The sequence below is a fragment of the Priapulus caudatus genome, unplaced genomic scaffold, assembly GCF_000485595.1.
Source record: "Priapulus caudatus unplaced genomic scaffold, Priapulus_caudatus-5.0.1 Scaffold946, whole genome shotgun sequence".
Lineage (NCBI taxonomy): Eukaryota > Metazoa > Priapulida > Priapulimorpha > Priapulimorphida > Priapulidae > Priapulus > Priapulus caudatus.
The window spans coordinates 81,138-96,257 of NW_014578007.1; the positions used below are offsets into that span (position 1 = coordinate 81,138).

The following is a 15,120-nucleotide window of genomic DNA, read 5'->3' on the forward strand; positions in this document are numbered from 1 at the left end:
TACACATCTTGGGGAGAAGGTGTGTCGCGTACTAAAACCAGGTCACTGCGACCTTTATTTGACCTTGACCTTGATCTTGATCATATTTCCCTTCAGCTCTATATAACTCGGTCTCTAATTGACCTCGCACGAGCAAACTTGGTATACTTACACATCTTGGGGAGAAGGTGTGTCACGTACCAAAACCAGGAGATATTTCATTCATACTAGATCGCGGGGGATACATGTGGTTGGCGACAACTGCAATTTCTAGTTATAACTATGATTTGTACAAAAGCTGTATATTTATTTTAATCATAAAACTACAGTCTTTCAAGAAATAGTTTTTGATTTATATATCATATATACAATAACATGCGGTTCAAGTACGTGGCTAATGTAATTGATCTCGTTCTCCTATTTTCTGCTATTACTTATTCGCTTATTACTTACTTTTATATTATATTTTACTTATTACTTTCTTTGTCCAGGGCCGCCACCATCCAACGACGTTTGGGCATTATGTTGAACTTTAACATTGTGGCGCCATCTTGTGTGGGGGAAAAATTAAAAGTGCACATGGAATAAACCAGATTCGGTCACCTAATTTAAATCGGGCTTCGCCACGATGTGACGGGCTTCTCTTTCGCGAGATCTCGCGCGTTCAATAGACACGGGTATATATATTATATTTGTAATAATGCATGATCGTAGCAAAGTTTTACAATGACAAGTTTGACGAATTATTATGGGAAATGCGTATAGCAGATTCCAGCGTTTGAATTCTCGTTTCTATAATGAAAGTATTATAATTTAGTTATAAAATTTCATGTATTCCCTAATAATTTACAAGGTTGTTTAGACAGATGCACTTTATAAAGGCATATGAATAATGTTAAAATTATAGTCAATAATTTACTGACATGTAAAGCGGCTATTGCTCAATTTTGCATTTCAACTACGCATGCTCGGTAACCATATTTTGTAACCAGGTCTTAGATTTATCTACAAAACAAACTCGCTACACTGTAATAACATAATTAAGCAGCGGGCTGTTTCTTTTGAAAAAGTCCATGTGTTGGAATTTCATGTGTGATTCAAGTATGGCAGCTAGACACTGTGTCATTGAGAACTTACTGAGAACTTTATTTTTAAATATACACATATAATAATAGATTTAATACTATTACTTATAGATACATATATAATATACAAATATTTATATAGTCATTGTATTCTGTAACAGTGTTTGTCAGTTTATTTGACAAATTACTTTACAATAAAATTTTACATTACAATTACAATTTTACATTAAAATTTTACAAATAAACATTACAACCCAATGCAGCAGTCTATCACATTAATCATCTGAGTATAATAAACTGCTGTATGATCTCGCACACTGCCCTTACACTCCACGACCACAACTGCATCAAAATGTTACATAAATTACGAAAATATGTAATATGAAGAGGAATGACTGTAGCTAACATATGTACATTTAAGATATCTCTCTGGTCAAGATTACTGTGAAAAATCAGTCAGGAGTATCTATGTAATTATCGTGTAAAATTTAATAAAATGTTTAGTTAGTAAACTGTCTGGCCGTCACAATCGGACAACATTTGCCAGCACATTCTTCAGTTTATCGGCGGGGTGTAAAGTGCTATCACCATTGTCACCCTGTGTTGCAAGAGCAGTCTCCAGCAGAGATGCTATTTTGCTTGCCTTATTCCCATGGATACCAATAGCTGTGCAATACTCCTGTGCATCTAGCCATGAGGCAATCTGCACGTCAGAGTCATGAGAATATGTTGCCTGTAAGCAAAAAATGCAGCATTTCACTGAGATTTCTGGCCAAGCATCTATACAGGGAACCCTCATGATCCGACCTCTATAAAGACTGGCCATGACCTAGTCACTATATACACGCCATCATCCAACCATTACTCTCATGTTGTTCACACATGATGCAACCTCAATACAAGAGATTGTCATACGCTGACCTCTGTACAGGCGATGCTTATTACCTAATCTCTATACAACTCTACTTCCATTTTAACTTACAATAGCAGGTTTACAGGTTTACACAAGCTACCCTTATCAGCAGACAATATTAAGATTGCAATGGGGATCCTAATCATGTCTATATCTCGAGGCTAGAGGTAAATGATATTCAATTTCTGAAAAGTACAGCAACGCATTTACATACCATGTGAATGATGTCAGCTGTGAGTGATAAACCTCCTTCAGAGCAAACCATAAACAACAGAAGGATGTGACTGATCACGCACCGCGACGTTTCCTCTGCAGAAGAGATGGTGCTGATGGTAGGAATATCTCTTTGCTCTAAATGTGTTTTCGACATGACCGCCCGGAGACCAGAGCCAAAGGCCTTCACTTCACTCTGCACACAAGCAAACATGTCTGAGCTGTAGTAATGAGACGATAAAGGTACTGCATGTCTAGTAAGTTTTAAGAACCCTAGGACTCTTTGTTTGGTTGCGATATGAAGACATTAGAGTAGGTTATGATAGTTTTCGAATGACACTGTAGGTCCACTATTGTCTGAAGCTATCAGTTTTATACGAATACAGATGTATTTCCAGTGTACCCCTGTGATGTTGTAAGCTATTGTGTCACAACTTTTTTTTTAATTGTGTCATGGACCAATCACAAATTACATATCAATGTTCTCAGCATTCTAATTCACATTTTTGTATACCAGAGATTCAGTAGAGGGTAGATTCCGGATACCATCATGGTAACTCCACGCGACACGTAGAAATACATTCATGTCCTGAAACAGGCATAAAAGTGATATCTGGCTTTTATAGTGGCTGAGCTAATTAACACCCACTTATAATCTCTATTCCTTTGCACAGAATCTGCTGAGAATAGGCTGCTGTGGATTGCAGTAGCTACTGCAGGTTATTCTGTGATTTGCTGCACCCACGATTGTCATCACCCATCTACAACGTTTCAACTGACAATGTCAACAGACCAATATTAGCAAATAAGTCCTCTGTCCAGTCTCATGCTTTTTAAACAACGAACATCATTTTGTGATCTTCAAACTCACAGAACGAGTACTGAATAGGAGACTCACACTTTCACAGCCATATAGCAGCAGGATTAGGCTCATGTAGTACCATCCAGAAAACTGAATGAGAGTAAAGAGCAGACCAGTGGACATACCAGTCCCCGTGCTTACTGCTTTATTCAACTGCTCCCAAATCCTATGCAGATACAACTCACAAACTGGCAATGGCAGGTCTATGGAATCAGCAAAAACAACACCAATGTGAGCAGTATACTGTCAGATTAGTTACCCATTGCAACGTAGGTTCTAAAATACAATTCAAGAGGTTACAAAAAGTACATTTTAATGTGAAAATGTAAACACTCATCATACAGTATCACATATTTTACAGCATTATTTGTGGTGCTGAATTGTAACGAGGGATCACCTGTATATAATTTTGTTTTCTAACAGAAGAGTGAGAACAAATAATATTCTAACATGAAAGAGCCAAACCAACCAACCTTTAGGTGAAACCATCAAAAGATTTACCAGTGGTCTCCAACATTTCTGGTATGCTTCCAAAATGCACCTCTCCTGAAACAGAGATTGACGTTAATACAAGATAATACTAGACATATGATTGACTTCTAATTACAATTCTACATCACAAAATAAAAACAACAACAATGTAATATTATTCATTAATCACTCCTTCTGTCTACAATCATAGGTTTTCATATTGGAGATAGCTTACAGCAGGAATGGTGCTGGTAGCCTCCTGCCTGACACACTCACTGAACCAACCTATGATGGTGGTTAAATGAGGAGCTTGTTTTGACATCTCCCACAAGGAGTGCCACATGTCAATGACTAAACTGTACAAATGTGCGCTCCTACTGCAAGCCATGGGCTGAAATAAACACGTTTAAGAACGTCTGTGAAGTTAGCACAGTTTTATATACATTGAGATTAGTAGAGGCTAGTAAAATCAGAAAGTCTGTATGACAATTTCATGTACGTATGTCTAGTTTTAACTTCTGCTTCTTTTACAATGTAAACATTATTAAAAATAAAAGTATCTTCCATAATTATAATTATTAAAGTTCTGCTATATTTCAATACGTTATAATGGCTCTCATACCAAAAACTCACAACATGTAACAAGTTTTTAAAGTGCTGTTTTGATTGGGTAACACTATTTATATCAAAAGATCATATTCCTGATCCTGGTATATGAGAACGACTCTACTAGGTGGCTGCATAGTTAATAATGCTGAAACATCAGAATTTAGTCGCATGAGGATTAGTTACCATTTTCCTTCTCTGTATCACTTTAATAGCTACTTGCTTGGATATGGCCTGCTTCTCTGCTAGGGCTTCCAACATCCATAGCAACTCTTGCTCCAGAGTAGGTATATGGAGCAGCCAGAGGGCCCGACAAATGTCATCACTCAAACCACAAGCATCTGAAATAAAAACCTGTTCTTCTGCTAAAAGGCAATGTAAATCTCTTGCTACCTGCTTAGAAAGTATTTAGACTTGAGACTGAAGTTATTGTTTCATTTGTATAACAAGCACACTCTCTCGCCAAACAATCTCAACTACTAAGGTGATCTGATCATCAACAAAATATGCACATGTATTATGCAGTATTATATGGAGTGTATTATCAATAGCTGATCAATATTAGAATGTACAATGGCTATTTGTGAAAAAAACCATTTCATAATTTTAGGAAAATCATCATGTACTGTATCACTCACATGATCCACATGTTCGCTGGTCCCTGTACACATTGGTGATTAACCCCGGGATAGCCATGACCATCTGCCTCAGGTTGCCATCAATTTTTGATTGAAACTGCACTTCATTTTCGACAGGGTAGAGCATCTGATCATCTGTGTTCTTGCAGACACATTCAGAAAATATGCTGAAAAACTGTAAAAGACCACAAAGAATCATTTATCATGACGAGAATATGGGTTTCCTAGAATTAAATCGCTATTTTGCACAGTATTATTTAAAAATGTTATGTTATATAATATTTGTGTAGAATTTCATTATGTGACTACAATATGTCCACAAGTAGTCCTTACAAGATGTATGAACCAAATGAATTTCAGCAGTGTTGCATTACAATAAAAGTGCACATTAACCCTTACAAATTATACCACTTCACACCTTTTCAACCTGTCAACCTTTACCATTCAAAGTTTTTCACACAACAGCACATTAACCTGATGAGTCTAAATTCTTAAAATCCACCAAATACTACATTTTAAGAACTATAATATACCTTTGATACATATATAATATCTAATGATGTTTACTAATTTCGATAATTTTTTATTAATAAGATTGAGAATATTGTAACAGCTATATATGTAAATTTAGAATAATGAGCATTATTAACATTATCTTATGATTGTCAAAATCGACACCAGACAAACGCTCTATAGTAGCTAACCCATTTTGCCTTGGGGGGCCAACGTCACGTGCACATGTTGAGTGGGGTGTGGGGGAGTGTGACAACCAGTGACCAAGTACTGTATTTAAATTTCTCAAGCCCCCCCCCCCCATCTAGCTATGTCCCTGTATCACTACTATGTTTTATGCATCTGTGAGTAGAATGTCTACTTTAGGACATGGGTTATGTCAACTTGGGTGTCAGATGGCAATCAAGTTCATATTCAAGAGGCATATATACGCAATCACTCATTTGTCACACTACACATACGTTTGTCAGTACTTGCTTTTTCGCATCCAAACGTGAAATACACAGCACTGGGGATAGGTCACTAGTCGCTGTGTCCTCACCATGCTGCATGATTAGCTTTAGTTGACACTGAAAATAATTGATCACAGATAATATAACGAGTTAGCACGTTTAGTATTGATTAAATAATTACATAATATCCTCATAAAATTAAAAGTAAATTATAATAGCTCTAATAGTTTATCACAACTCCAGTAATACTAATTGTCTAAATACCAAATAATAGTATGGAATGCGATTTAGGAAGAGGCGGCACGTTCACAAGCAACATGTGAGTATTAAAGGAATAATAGGCCCATTGATTATGCAAAGTTGACGAATGCTACAGTAACTGGCATCTTGTGTAGTTAATAAGTACATTACTTTATAACCAAATGCGTATTAGTTTGTCCAATATCACTGCTGGTTACTAAGAAATGTCTAATTGAAATCCGTAGTCCAAGAAATCAGTTGACTGACTTGTTTACAGTTTTCGAAACCGCATATGGCGAAACGGGTGTGATACAGATTTATAGTGCACTGGCCATTTTCGCACACATGCTCGGCCGTACGCAATGCTAGCGATGGTACAGTACCGTAACTGTAGCTCTGATTGTAATGAACGTGGAATCCACGTATGAATCACGGACGCTCGTGATAATCAAGTAGGCTGTGTTAGGGGCCAACACTGTGGGGGGATCGCGGACTAATCACCGCCACAGACTAAACATGGAAAGCAGACGGCACTACGCGTATTTACGTATATTGGTCAAACGAATACACCTGTGTCCGAAATTGAAGACACGTGGAGCACCCACAGTTATTTACTTGTGCCTCAATACCGAGAATACACCCAGAGATACATTCTACTAGCTCATTAGTTGTTATATGCATCCTGGGACAAACAATTCTCTGCTCAACACCCGTAGCAACATGTGACGTCACCTAACCGAATTCGAGGCTATTTTGCTTGGCAACCAATTTAGCGTTGGCTCCAGATTACCAGATTTACGGATTTCAATTAGACATTTCTTAGTAATTAGCAGTGATATTGGACAAACTAATATGCGTTTGGCTATAAGATAATGTACTTATTAACTACACAAGGTGCCAGTTACTGTAGCATTCGTCAACTTTGCATAATCAATGGGCCTATTATGCCTTTAAAGAAGCGGAGTGCTTTAAATCCTACCATTGACCACTGGTTAGCTTCACTCTCCAGTTGAGTGACTGGTGAGGGCTTTAAGAACCACAGGAGACAATTATAGACTGCGATGCACAAGTCAAAATTAATCAACAGGAAGGGCTCTTCACATACTTTAGCCAACAGTTTACCAGTGTTTGGAAGATCCAATGTAACTGCAGCAATATTGCCCTGTAATCCAAAACAACCATGTGTGAACATATAAGTTATATCATATTAATTACTGAGTACAGTGAAGATGACTGTTCTCCCAACAGGATATGTGGAACTTGTGAACAATAATTATTAAATTATGTATAAAAAATCATTAGACTATAAAATAAAAATGTGGTGTTCTGAGCACACTGTATATATGCACGATAGACTATTACCATTACACTAAAATCTATATGTGCCTCATGAGAAAACTGCTAGATGGTTTACAACATCACCCTATTAATTTTATTGAGAGTCACACCAACTATAGTTTCACATGTCATTAGTTTTTATTAGATTAAGAAACAAGGTAATTTTGCATGATAGTGCATGCTTCAGAACAGGAACACCAACTTTCACTGAATGGTGCAAACTAGCTATAATGCCTTGCTTTTCTCATTTGTCTGTAACTTCTGTTTCAACTTTACAATAAAAAGTCAGCAGTGAAGTCTGATGTCTGCACGTCATGCAACAATTAAATAAGTATTTGAAGTGGGGGTGCTGATCTAGGAATTCATAAGGGCCTGCATGGTAACCAGTGCTATTGTAACTATTTGGTAACACAGAAAAGTACCATTTGTGCCCATTTTATCTAAACTCAGATATGCGAATCAATCTATGTTTTGGGATGAACAGCATGATGTTTTCTGCCTGACAAACCCCTGCAAAATCCACGGACTAGCCCTCAACTGCAAGTTATTAGTACTAAAAGACCATTGCCATTGGGTGCAACCACTTGCTGTGGCTGTTGTGCCCAAACTTGGAATCTTGCACAAACTTGGAATTTCAGCGCATCCGCAGTTTGGGCAACCAATCTTGAGATTGGGCAAACGGAGGTAAACAGAGCTTACACAAACATATGATTATTAGGATTTCAAATGTTATATCATAACTATAAAGTCGTATACCTTCCTTCCTCAATGTGTTTGGCACCTTTGTATAAATATTAAATGATTATAATAAATAATTGGATAAATATGAGATAAATCTCTTCCTAGTTTGCACCACGCACACCACACATTCGCTATAAGCGGTTGTTGAATCACCGACTGTTTTCAGTTTGCCAAATCTTGAGATTGGTCAGCCAAACTAGGCAATCTGCAGTTTGGGCAGCACAATCGTTGCACAATCACGAGATTGTGCAGATTCCAAGTTTGGGTACGACAGCGCCGCCAGTAAAGTTGATGAAATTACTTTAAAGGTAATGTGGTCTGTGAGTGTGAATAGAGGCTGTACAGTGTACTGTAGTGTAGAATCAGTGTGAAGTATCATGACATGATTGTACCAAACTAGCTCTGGTACTATAGAGCTCCGAAGTGATGACGTCACGGTGGCATGACAACGAACCTACTGGTTCTACACAATCATATGCTCTGGTAACATTAACTGCGTGTCGTGTTTTGTAGAGTCCCTTTATATTGAGAGTTGCGACAACTCGCAATTAGAAACCATATTCATATTGTTTCCAAACGGATCCACACCGCTGCTAGTGCTGCTTAAGTACAGCGCTTTATGGATACGCTGTACAATGGTCCGTAGTAATTAATTAGACTAATCGTGCTTCAATAAACTCAAGAATCACAGTGATCATAGATAACACATGTGTTTATATGTATCTAAATTTTTAGAAATTTAACTAAAATTGTTTCGCGCCATATTGATAGTTTAAATATGTACACTTTCTTTACGCCCATAGCCGTGCGTATATTTCTGATGTGCGATACCGCCGCGTAGATATTTTGCTGAATTAATGAAACCTACAATGTGTTTATATGTAATCTAGATTCAAAAAATGTAAGTCAAATCGATGACAGCACGTGATGGATACGCGGTGAAGATTAAGTGGAAGATGCGCCCAGCTGATATGCGCAACCTCCAAGCAATATTTTTTATTAAATATATATGAGACATATATAGCAGATTTTATAGACATTTTCGCTTATAGCTTCTAATAAAAACATTGCCTCCCCCGATGTCACAGACTAGTATAATCACATATTTTTTGTCAACAACTATACATGTATTACATCTCTATTACTCTATTATACTTACAGTCCACTCACGAAAATATAAAATTACGAGCACACGTACACGCAGCTACTTGGCACATCAGCACTATACTGCACAACTGCACGCCTCACTACAAACAACCAGAACACACACTCAAAACACAAACAGACAAATCTCACATGTAGTTACACAAGCATCACATAACATACATAAGCACAGAACCATGCAACCGGACCCGGACATCCATTCTGCCCACCTCTTTACAATGATACATGCACTAATGCACAAATTATATCACACATGCAAACATATGCTATCCAAAAACCAATTGCTTCGATCCGCTCACTCTACAATAATAGCAAAAATTCAACGATTTAGGGGAACTGAAAAAAATCAAATACATGTACGTTCTGCTAATGATGATAAATTTATTTATCTCAAAGCCATCTTGCTGAGATTACCACGATACAACTTAAGCATAAAGATACTCACTCCTATAGGGCCATTTTGCTCATCAATATCCATAACATGTTTTTTTAACTATATAACATTGCTAGGTGTCATGCATACACAAACATATTTAAAAATTGGATCTTTCATACAATTGACATAGACTTTTACTTGCCCCGTGCAATCGCGAAACTTGTTAGTGTCGAGGGCCTGCGAATCCCTTTATATGATTATCTCAATCAATATTAATTTTACTGTCTAAAATAGCTGGAATGTAATCTTAACAGATCGACAAGAAACTATGATATCTTTTCATTTATTTCAACAAATAGTTCAAATGGTGCTTCATAATAACAAAATTTATGACATATCACCCCCCCCATAATATCACCTATCACATGAAATGTGGTGAATGCCTCACAATTGCCGTTGACATTCCACCAAATCTAAATCACTTTTAATTCTTTTCTACTTCGCATAGCCATACTTTTACTACCAATTCTCCACCCTTCTCATTCTTGCTGCCCTTCCTGTCTGCACCTCGACATTTCTTTTCCTGCAGTAGAAAATGCAGGACGCGGCATTAATAAATCTTCCAAGCAGTTTTGATTTAACCTTTGACATGCCTCGGCAGTTCAACTTCATCGTGCATTTCTATTGGCCTTGTCAATAGCTCGGTTGTTGAGCGATTATCCCCTGTCCATCAATGTGTCCTGAGAATTTTCGAAACAATGAGTCGACCTGTAGGGAACAATGTCAAATACTGCATCGGCAACATGTACAAGGGAACCTTCCTTGTTTTCTTCAATACAGTAAGTCCCGATGCTGATGTACTCCATCTTCTGCGTCCGTGCAATGACACTGGTTATCGCACGTACGCACATTGTTACTTTCATTTCGCTTGAATTCGTGAACGCAGTAACCCTGCTAGGTTGTACAGACTGTCAAGTCTCAGCTTGTGAAGATCCTCTAAATATTCTTTCATCCGAGAAAGGCTGACATGCTGAATTTGGCGCTCCGATGAATCTGCACAGTCTGGTCTGACGAAAGTCAGCGCAGGAACTTCCCCATCATCCTGCTGATAGCTCCCAGAGCGTCGAATTGCGTCAGGGAACTGCGTGCAGTACTGATTAATTTCAATGAGTATTTGAACTCGAGAGGGGATGGGCACTGGCTTTTCGAGACGCACAACGCGGAACAAATTCTCAAGACAGTCCTGGAGTTAATCTCGACGTCAAAGGACTGCATGCGCCCTGCATTCAGCAACTCCTCAGCAATGCGAGGACTGATGTAGTAGACAGAATTACATCCTGTCTGCTGGATGGGTTCCACTCCCCTTTGCCTACTCGCAAACCTTCGAGACTTTGCATAAACACTACGCAGAAGAAATCTCACCACTTCGTCGCTACTATCAGCATGCAGTCTACTCAGTGAAATTAGAAAAATTAGAACAGACATATTCGTATACTATTACTGTATAGATCTACACTTCAAATTTCACACAATAATTAGATAGAATTAGAAGTCTATGACTTCTAACACATGCTTTTTAATGGAAAACTGTATTGTGCCCATTATATATTATTAACATTTCAAATTTATTAATGATATATATTAAGTTTTGACTATGACTACCACACACACCTGTACTTACTTCACACTGAAGACGCGATGACGAGGTCGGATTTCCATCCTTCGCGACTGACTTTACTCACCCAAATTTTCTCCTTTGCGGAATCTGCAGGGAACCTTACGTTTTTGTATCCCTGCCGCTCATGATCTATTTACTGCCACCCAAAGGCGCAGCAAACCAGTCATTAAATGACAATTTATATTTACGCTACTCAATAGCAGAAAAAGACGGAATGACGCTCACCGAAATGAAAAGCTTGCTGGTACGGTGAACCAAAATGGCTCCTTGCTCACGTGACATGATTTTCGCGGGACGCTCATTTCGCAACTCTCAATTTTTGCTACCCGATTGTAACCGCATCATTCTCAGAGTAGTATTGCAGTTTTTAATAGCATTTCCAAGAGAAGTGAAAAGCAACGAAAAAAAAACGCACATACATTGTTCACGCAGTTAATGTTATGGAATGCCAGATGGCATTGTGTAGAAACCAGCCCGTACGTTGTCTTGCCAACGTGACGTCACACTTCGGCGTACTCTATATATATCTGGATAGCGTTGCCCTATGGTAGAGAAATACATTCTGTTTATGATACCTTTATTATCATTTTGGTGAGGGTTCTATTGGCCCCTCACCAAACATATAAAAAAACTAGGGTATAATGCCGCCGGAAAAAATTATTCGTCTAGCCCCTATGGTAGCAATCGACTGATCGAAATAATCGATCACTGAATCGATATAATCGAAAACAAAAGCTCTCGCTTTAATCGCGAATAGTTGGAAACCCACTTAACATGTATAAACGAAACCTGAAAATACGATGGCGCTATGCAAATCATATTTACATTAAATAGAACTGCATAAAATGCTGCGAGGGGGATACTGCTTTAATGGGTAAGGAAGAAGTAAATAATGTAAACAATACGGGATAAACGAGGTTCACCGAGAACGCGGGCGGGGTCCTGTGAACAAAATATGGGTAACTACATAGACAATAAAAACAATTAAACTTAGACTAGGATATTTTCAATGGACACAAGAGTCAATGAACCTCACAAGAGCATAGTTTAGTAAAATGTATTGAACAATTGAGGAAGAAGTACATAAAACGCAAATCAGCAAGACAAATGTGTCTAATAAAGTAGGAGATTTTAGATGTATAAAGTAGGTTGAAAAAACCATTCGAGCTGCGAATCGTAAAATTTTATTGAATGCAGCTAGAAAAAACCATTTCAAAGAATAAGGAACTTGATAAACAACGAATGAACAGAATGAGGACTATATAACCGACACAACGAAATTCAAGCAAAACATCAGTGATCATTAGCGTAATTAATAGCAGAGATCACCAATTTAGGCATGCCGTTACGAATTAATGACTTATGGCAGGAAATGATATGAGTAATTCGATTAAAATACAGATAAGTAAACTCACTCTCAATGGTGAATCAAATACCAAGCAACTGGCCATAAAATGAAATTTAAAAACAGTCTATAAAGGAAGGCGTGCTATAAGCGACTTAAAAAATACGAGAGACATCTTCCTTACAAAATATTATAAGTAAAATAGTGAGAGAACTAATCTGGCCAACGTAAGACAGAAATTTGGACACTTGCCAAAAACCAAGTGAGTGGGGAAGAGGGATTTAGCCACAAACCGCCGACCAATTTATTGATACTAAGGCCATTATTGATAAACAACAGGGAACAAAGAAAAACATCACAGTTATTATTGGGGTATCCACAAAATGTTTGATAGTCTATGGTTAAAAAGACGCATGGTAGGAATTATGGTATAGGGACTGACATCGGACCATTGCTGCGGAATTAATTTTTAAAATGAACGGAAAAAAAGCAATAATCAATTTGAGAAACACCAGTACGGCAAAACGGTATTCATTAACAAAGGAAAAATAACAAGGAATCTACTACTTGGACCAGTCCTATGCCTGCATGACATTGGACTGGTTTAAATTTCTTAATAATGTGAAATACATAATGTTATACAGTGACACAATAGAAATGACCTTTACTATGATATGGGATGATATTCATTAGGAATAGGAGATCACAATAAAACAATTACAAAAATCGCCCTCACTCATGCCACAGATTAGCAGCACATCAAAAAGCATTTAGAATTAATTAAACAAAACAAACACAGAATGGTCATGAAATTCTCAATAAAGAAAGCGATAGAGGAAGGAGAGTATATTTACTTAGGAAATCAGCGGTAATAAACACAAATGCACTAAATATACATATCTAGCGCGACATTCTATTTATCGACAAAGGGTGTTTGAAGACATGATAAAGGCACGATCAATAATGTAGAATTCTCATGATGAGAAATCAGTATCAGGGACCAGAGTGAGCAAAATTATTAACAATACCATAAGAAGCAAGAGTCAATTATAATGAAATGTACAGTAATACCTTCTTTCTGAAACAACCAGTGAAACGTGTGGACCAAGCATAAACTAGAAGAATCTGAAAAGTTGGAGGGCTTTCAACATTGAGATGTCTACGTAAAATAATAAAAGCCCATAGTAAAACACCATTGAGACATTAAGCGATAGGTTGGGAATTTTACCAATAACGCATAAAATAGCATACAAAAAAACTTAATTGCTATTCAATATATAATTAAGTTGGAAAACAATACGATTAATGAAGAAATTTTTATACAGGCAGACTCAAAGGAGGAAGAAACTAGCGAAATGAAATCCAAATAATCCCTAGATGAATACGAACCTAGAATATCATTTACCAGCAAAAAGAGCGCTGGAAAAACAAGTCAAAGATCGCTACTACTAAAACGAAGTAATTAAAACAGACAAATTGAAACACTCCAGAAGGCAAACAAAAATGAATGATAAACATCGAAACATACGGATTGAAGGATATATGAAAGTAATTAATCATTTAACAGATTCCGTGTATTTGCCATCTTAATTGAAACTTGCATGATTGAAACCGTAAAAGGATACTTGAAAATAATCTTAGCGATGATAAGTGTATAGACTTGTAATAAACGATATGAAAGAAGATATGGAACATTATTAATTGTTGATACGTTATTGAAAATATTAAGGCCAAGGGACAGAAATAGCATAATTGGGAGAAGGACAACCATGCCATGGACTATTAAAACCAAATCATAGATCCTATATACGGAAATTCTGGCGCATCCGCTGACGGCTAACATGTTAGCAGAATTAGAGGCGATCGTTCTTATCCCTATTGTTATTTCTAGGACTGACCCCGCACTCGTTTGATTCGCGAGTGCCTTGTGAAATACAAGAGACAGCGGAACCAGATACAAGATACAAGCATACTGATCTCTATAAATATAATCTGATAGCGCTTGGCCTTTCGCGCTAACATGAAAAGTGTTAGGCCACAGCGGCCATCTCACCACTCACTAGAAGCGAATCTGCCGGCCTGTCCCCACCAAAATTTCAAATGAAAAACATAAGAAAACGCGACTTATTACTATTATTCAAATTAGCATGAAAAAAAAACTGATCCAATACTTAAGAGATTATATAAATATGGATATGTTATAGATAGATACCATGCTTATGGAGCTAGGAACGAGAACATACCACGAAAAATAAAAAAATTTTTTTAGTGCACGTCACGAGCTTCACGTGCATGCCTAGATCGCAGCCTATTCGTACCAATATAATAATTCTTGGTACCATTTGCTATAACAAACAAATCTGACTGAAGTCACAGGCACTTGGACCGTTCAATAATAAAATGATGGTTACTTAAATACACTTGTCAGCCATACTACTCAGTACTACTAGTAACCAGCAATAGTCTTAGATGTTTGATTTTGACCTAGATACTTCACTTCAACCAT

General features: G+C 37.3%; 1 protein-coding gene across 4 annotated transcripts in view; it reads right to left on the reverse strand.

Moving 5' to 3' along the window:
• Positions 1–1,205: 1,205 nt before the first annotated feature.
• LOC106814568 (Fanconi anemia group C protein-like) overlaps positions 1,206–15,120 on the reverse strand; it is a 14,956-nt gene continuing 1,041 nt past the window's right edge. The window contains exons 2-11 of one of the 4 annotated variants that reach the window (XM_014818899.1): positions 7,078–7,134; positions 5,742–5,849; positions 4,768–4,942; positions 4,316–4,470; positions 3,759–3,914; positions 3,526–3,598; positions 3,089–3,255; positions 2,705–2,779; positions 2,192–2,386; positions 1,206–1,797 (exon numbers count right to left, since the gene is read on the reverse strand). In XM_014818899.1, coding sequence (XP_014674385.1) covers positions 1,588–1,797; positions 2,192–2,386; positions 2,705–2,779; positions 3,089–3,255; positions 3,526–3,598; positions 3,759–3,914; positions 4,316–4,470; positions 4,768–4,942; positions 5,742–5,849; positions 7,078–7,134 — 1,371 coding nt within the window. In that variant the 3' untranslated portion in view covers positions 1,206–1,587. Of the gene's footprint in view, positions 1,798–2,191; positions 2,387–2,704; positions 2,780–3,088; positions 3,256–3,525; positions 3,599–3,758; positions 3,915–4,315; positions 4,471–4,767; positions 4,943–5,741; positions 5,850–6,951; positions 7,135–15,120 lie in introns of all 4 variants that reach the window. The other 3 variants (XM_014818898.1, XM_014818901.1, XM_014818900.1) reach the window with 3 other exon arrangements.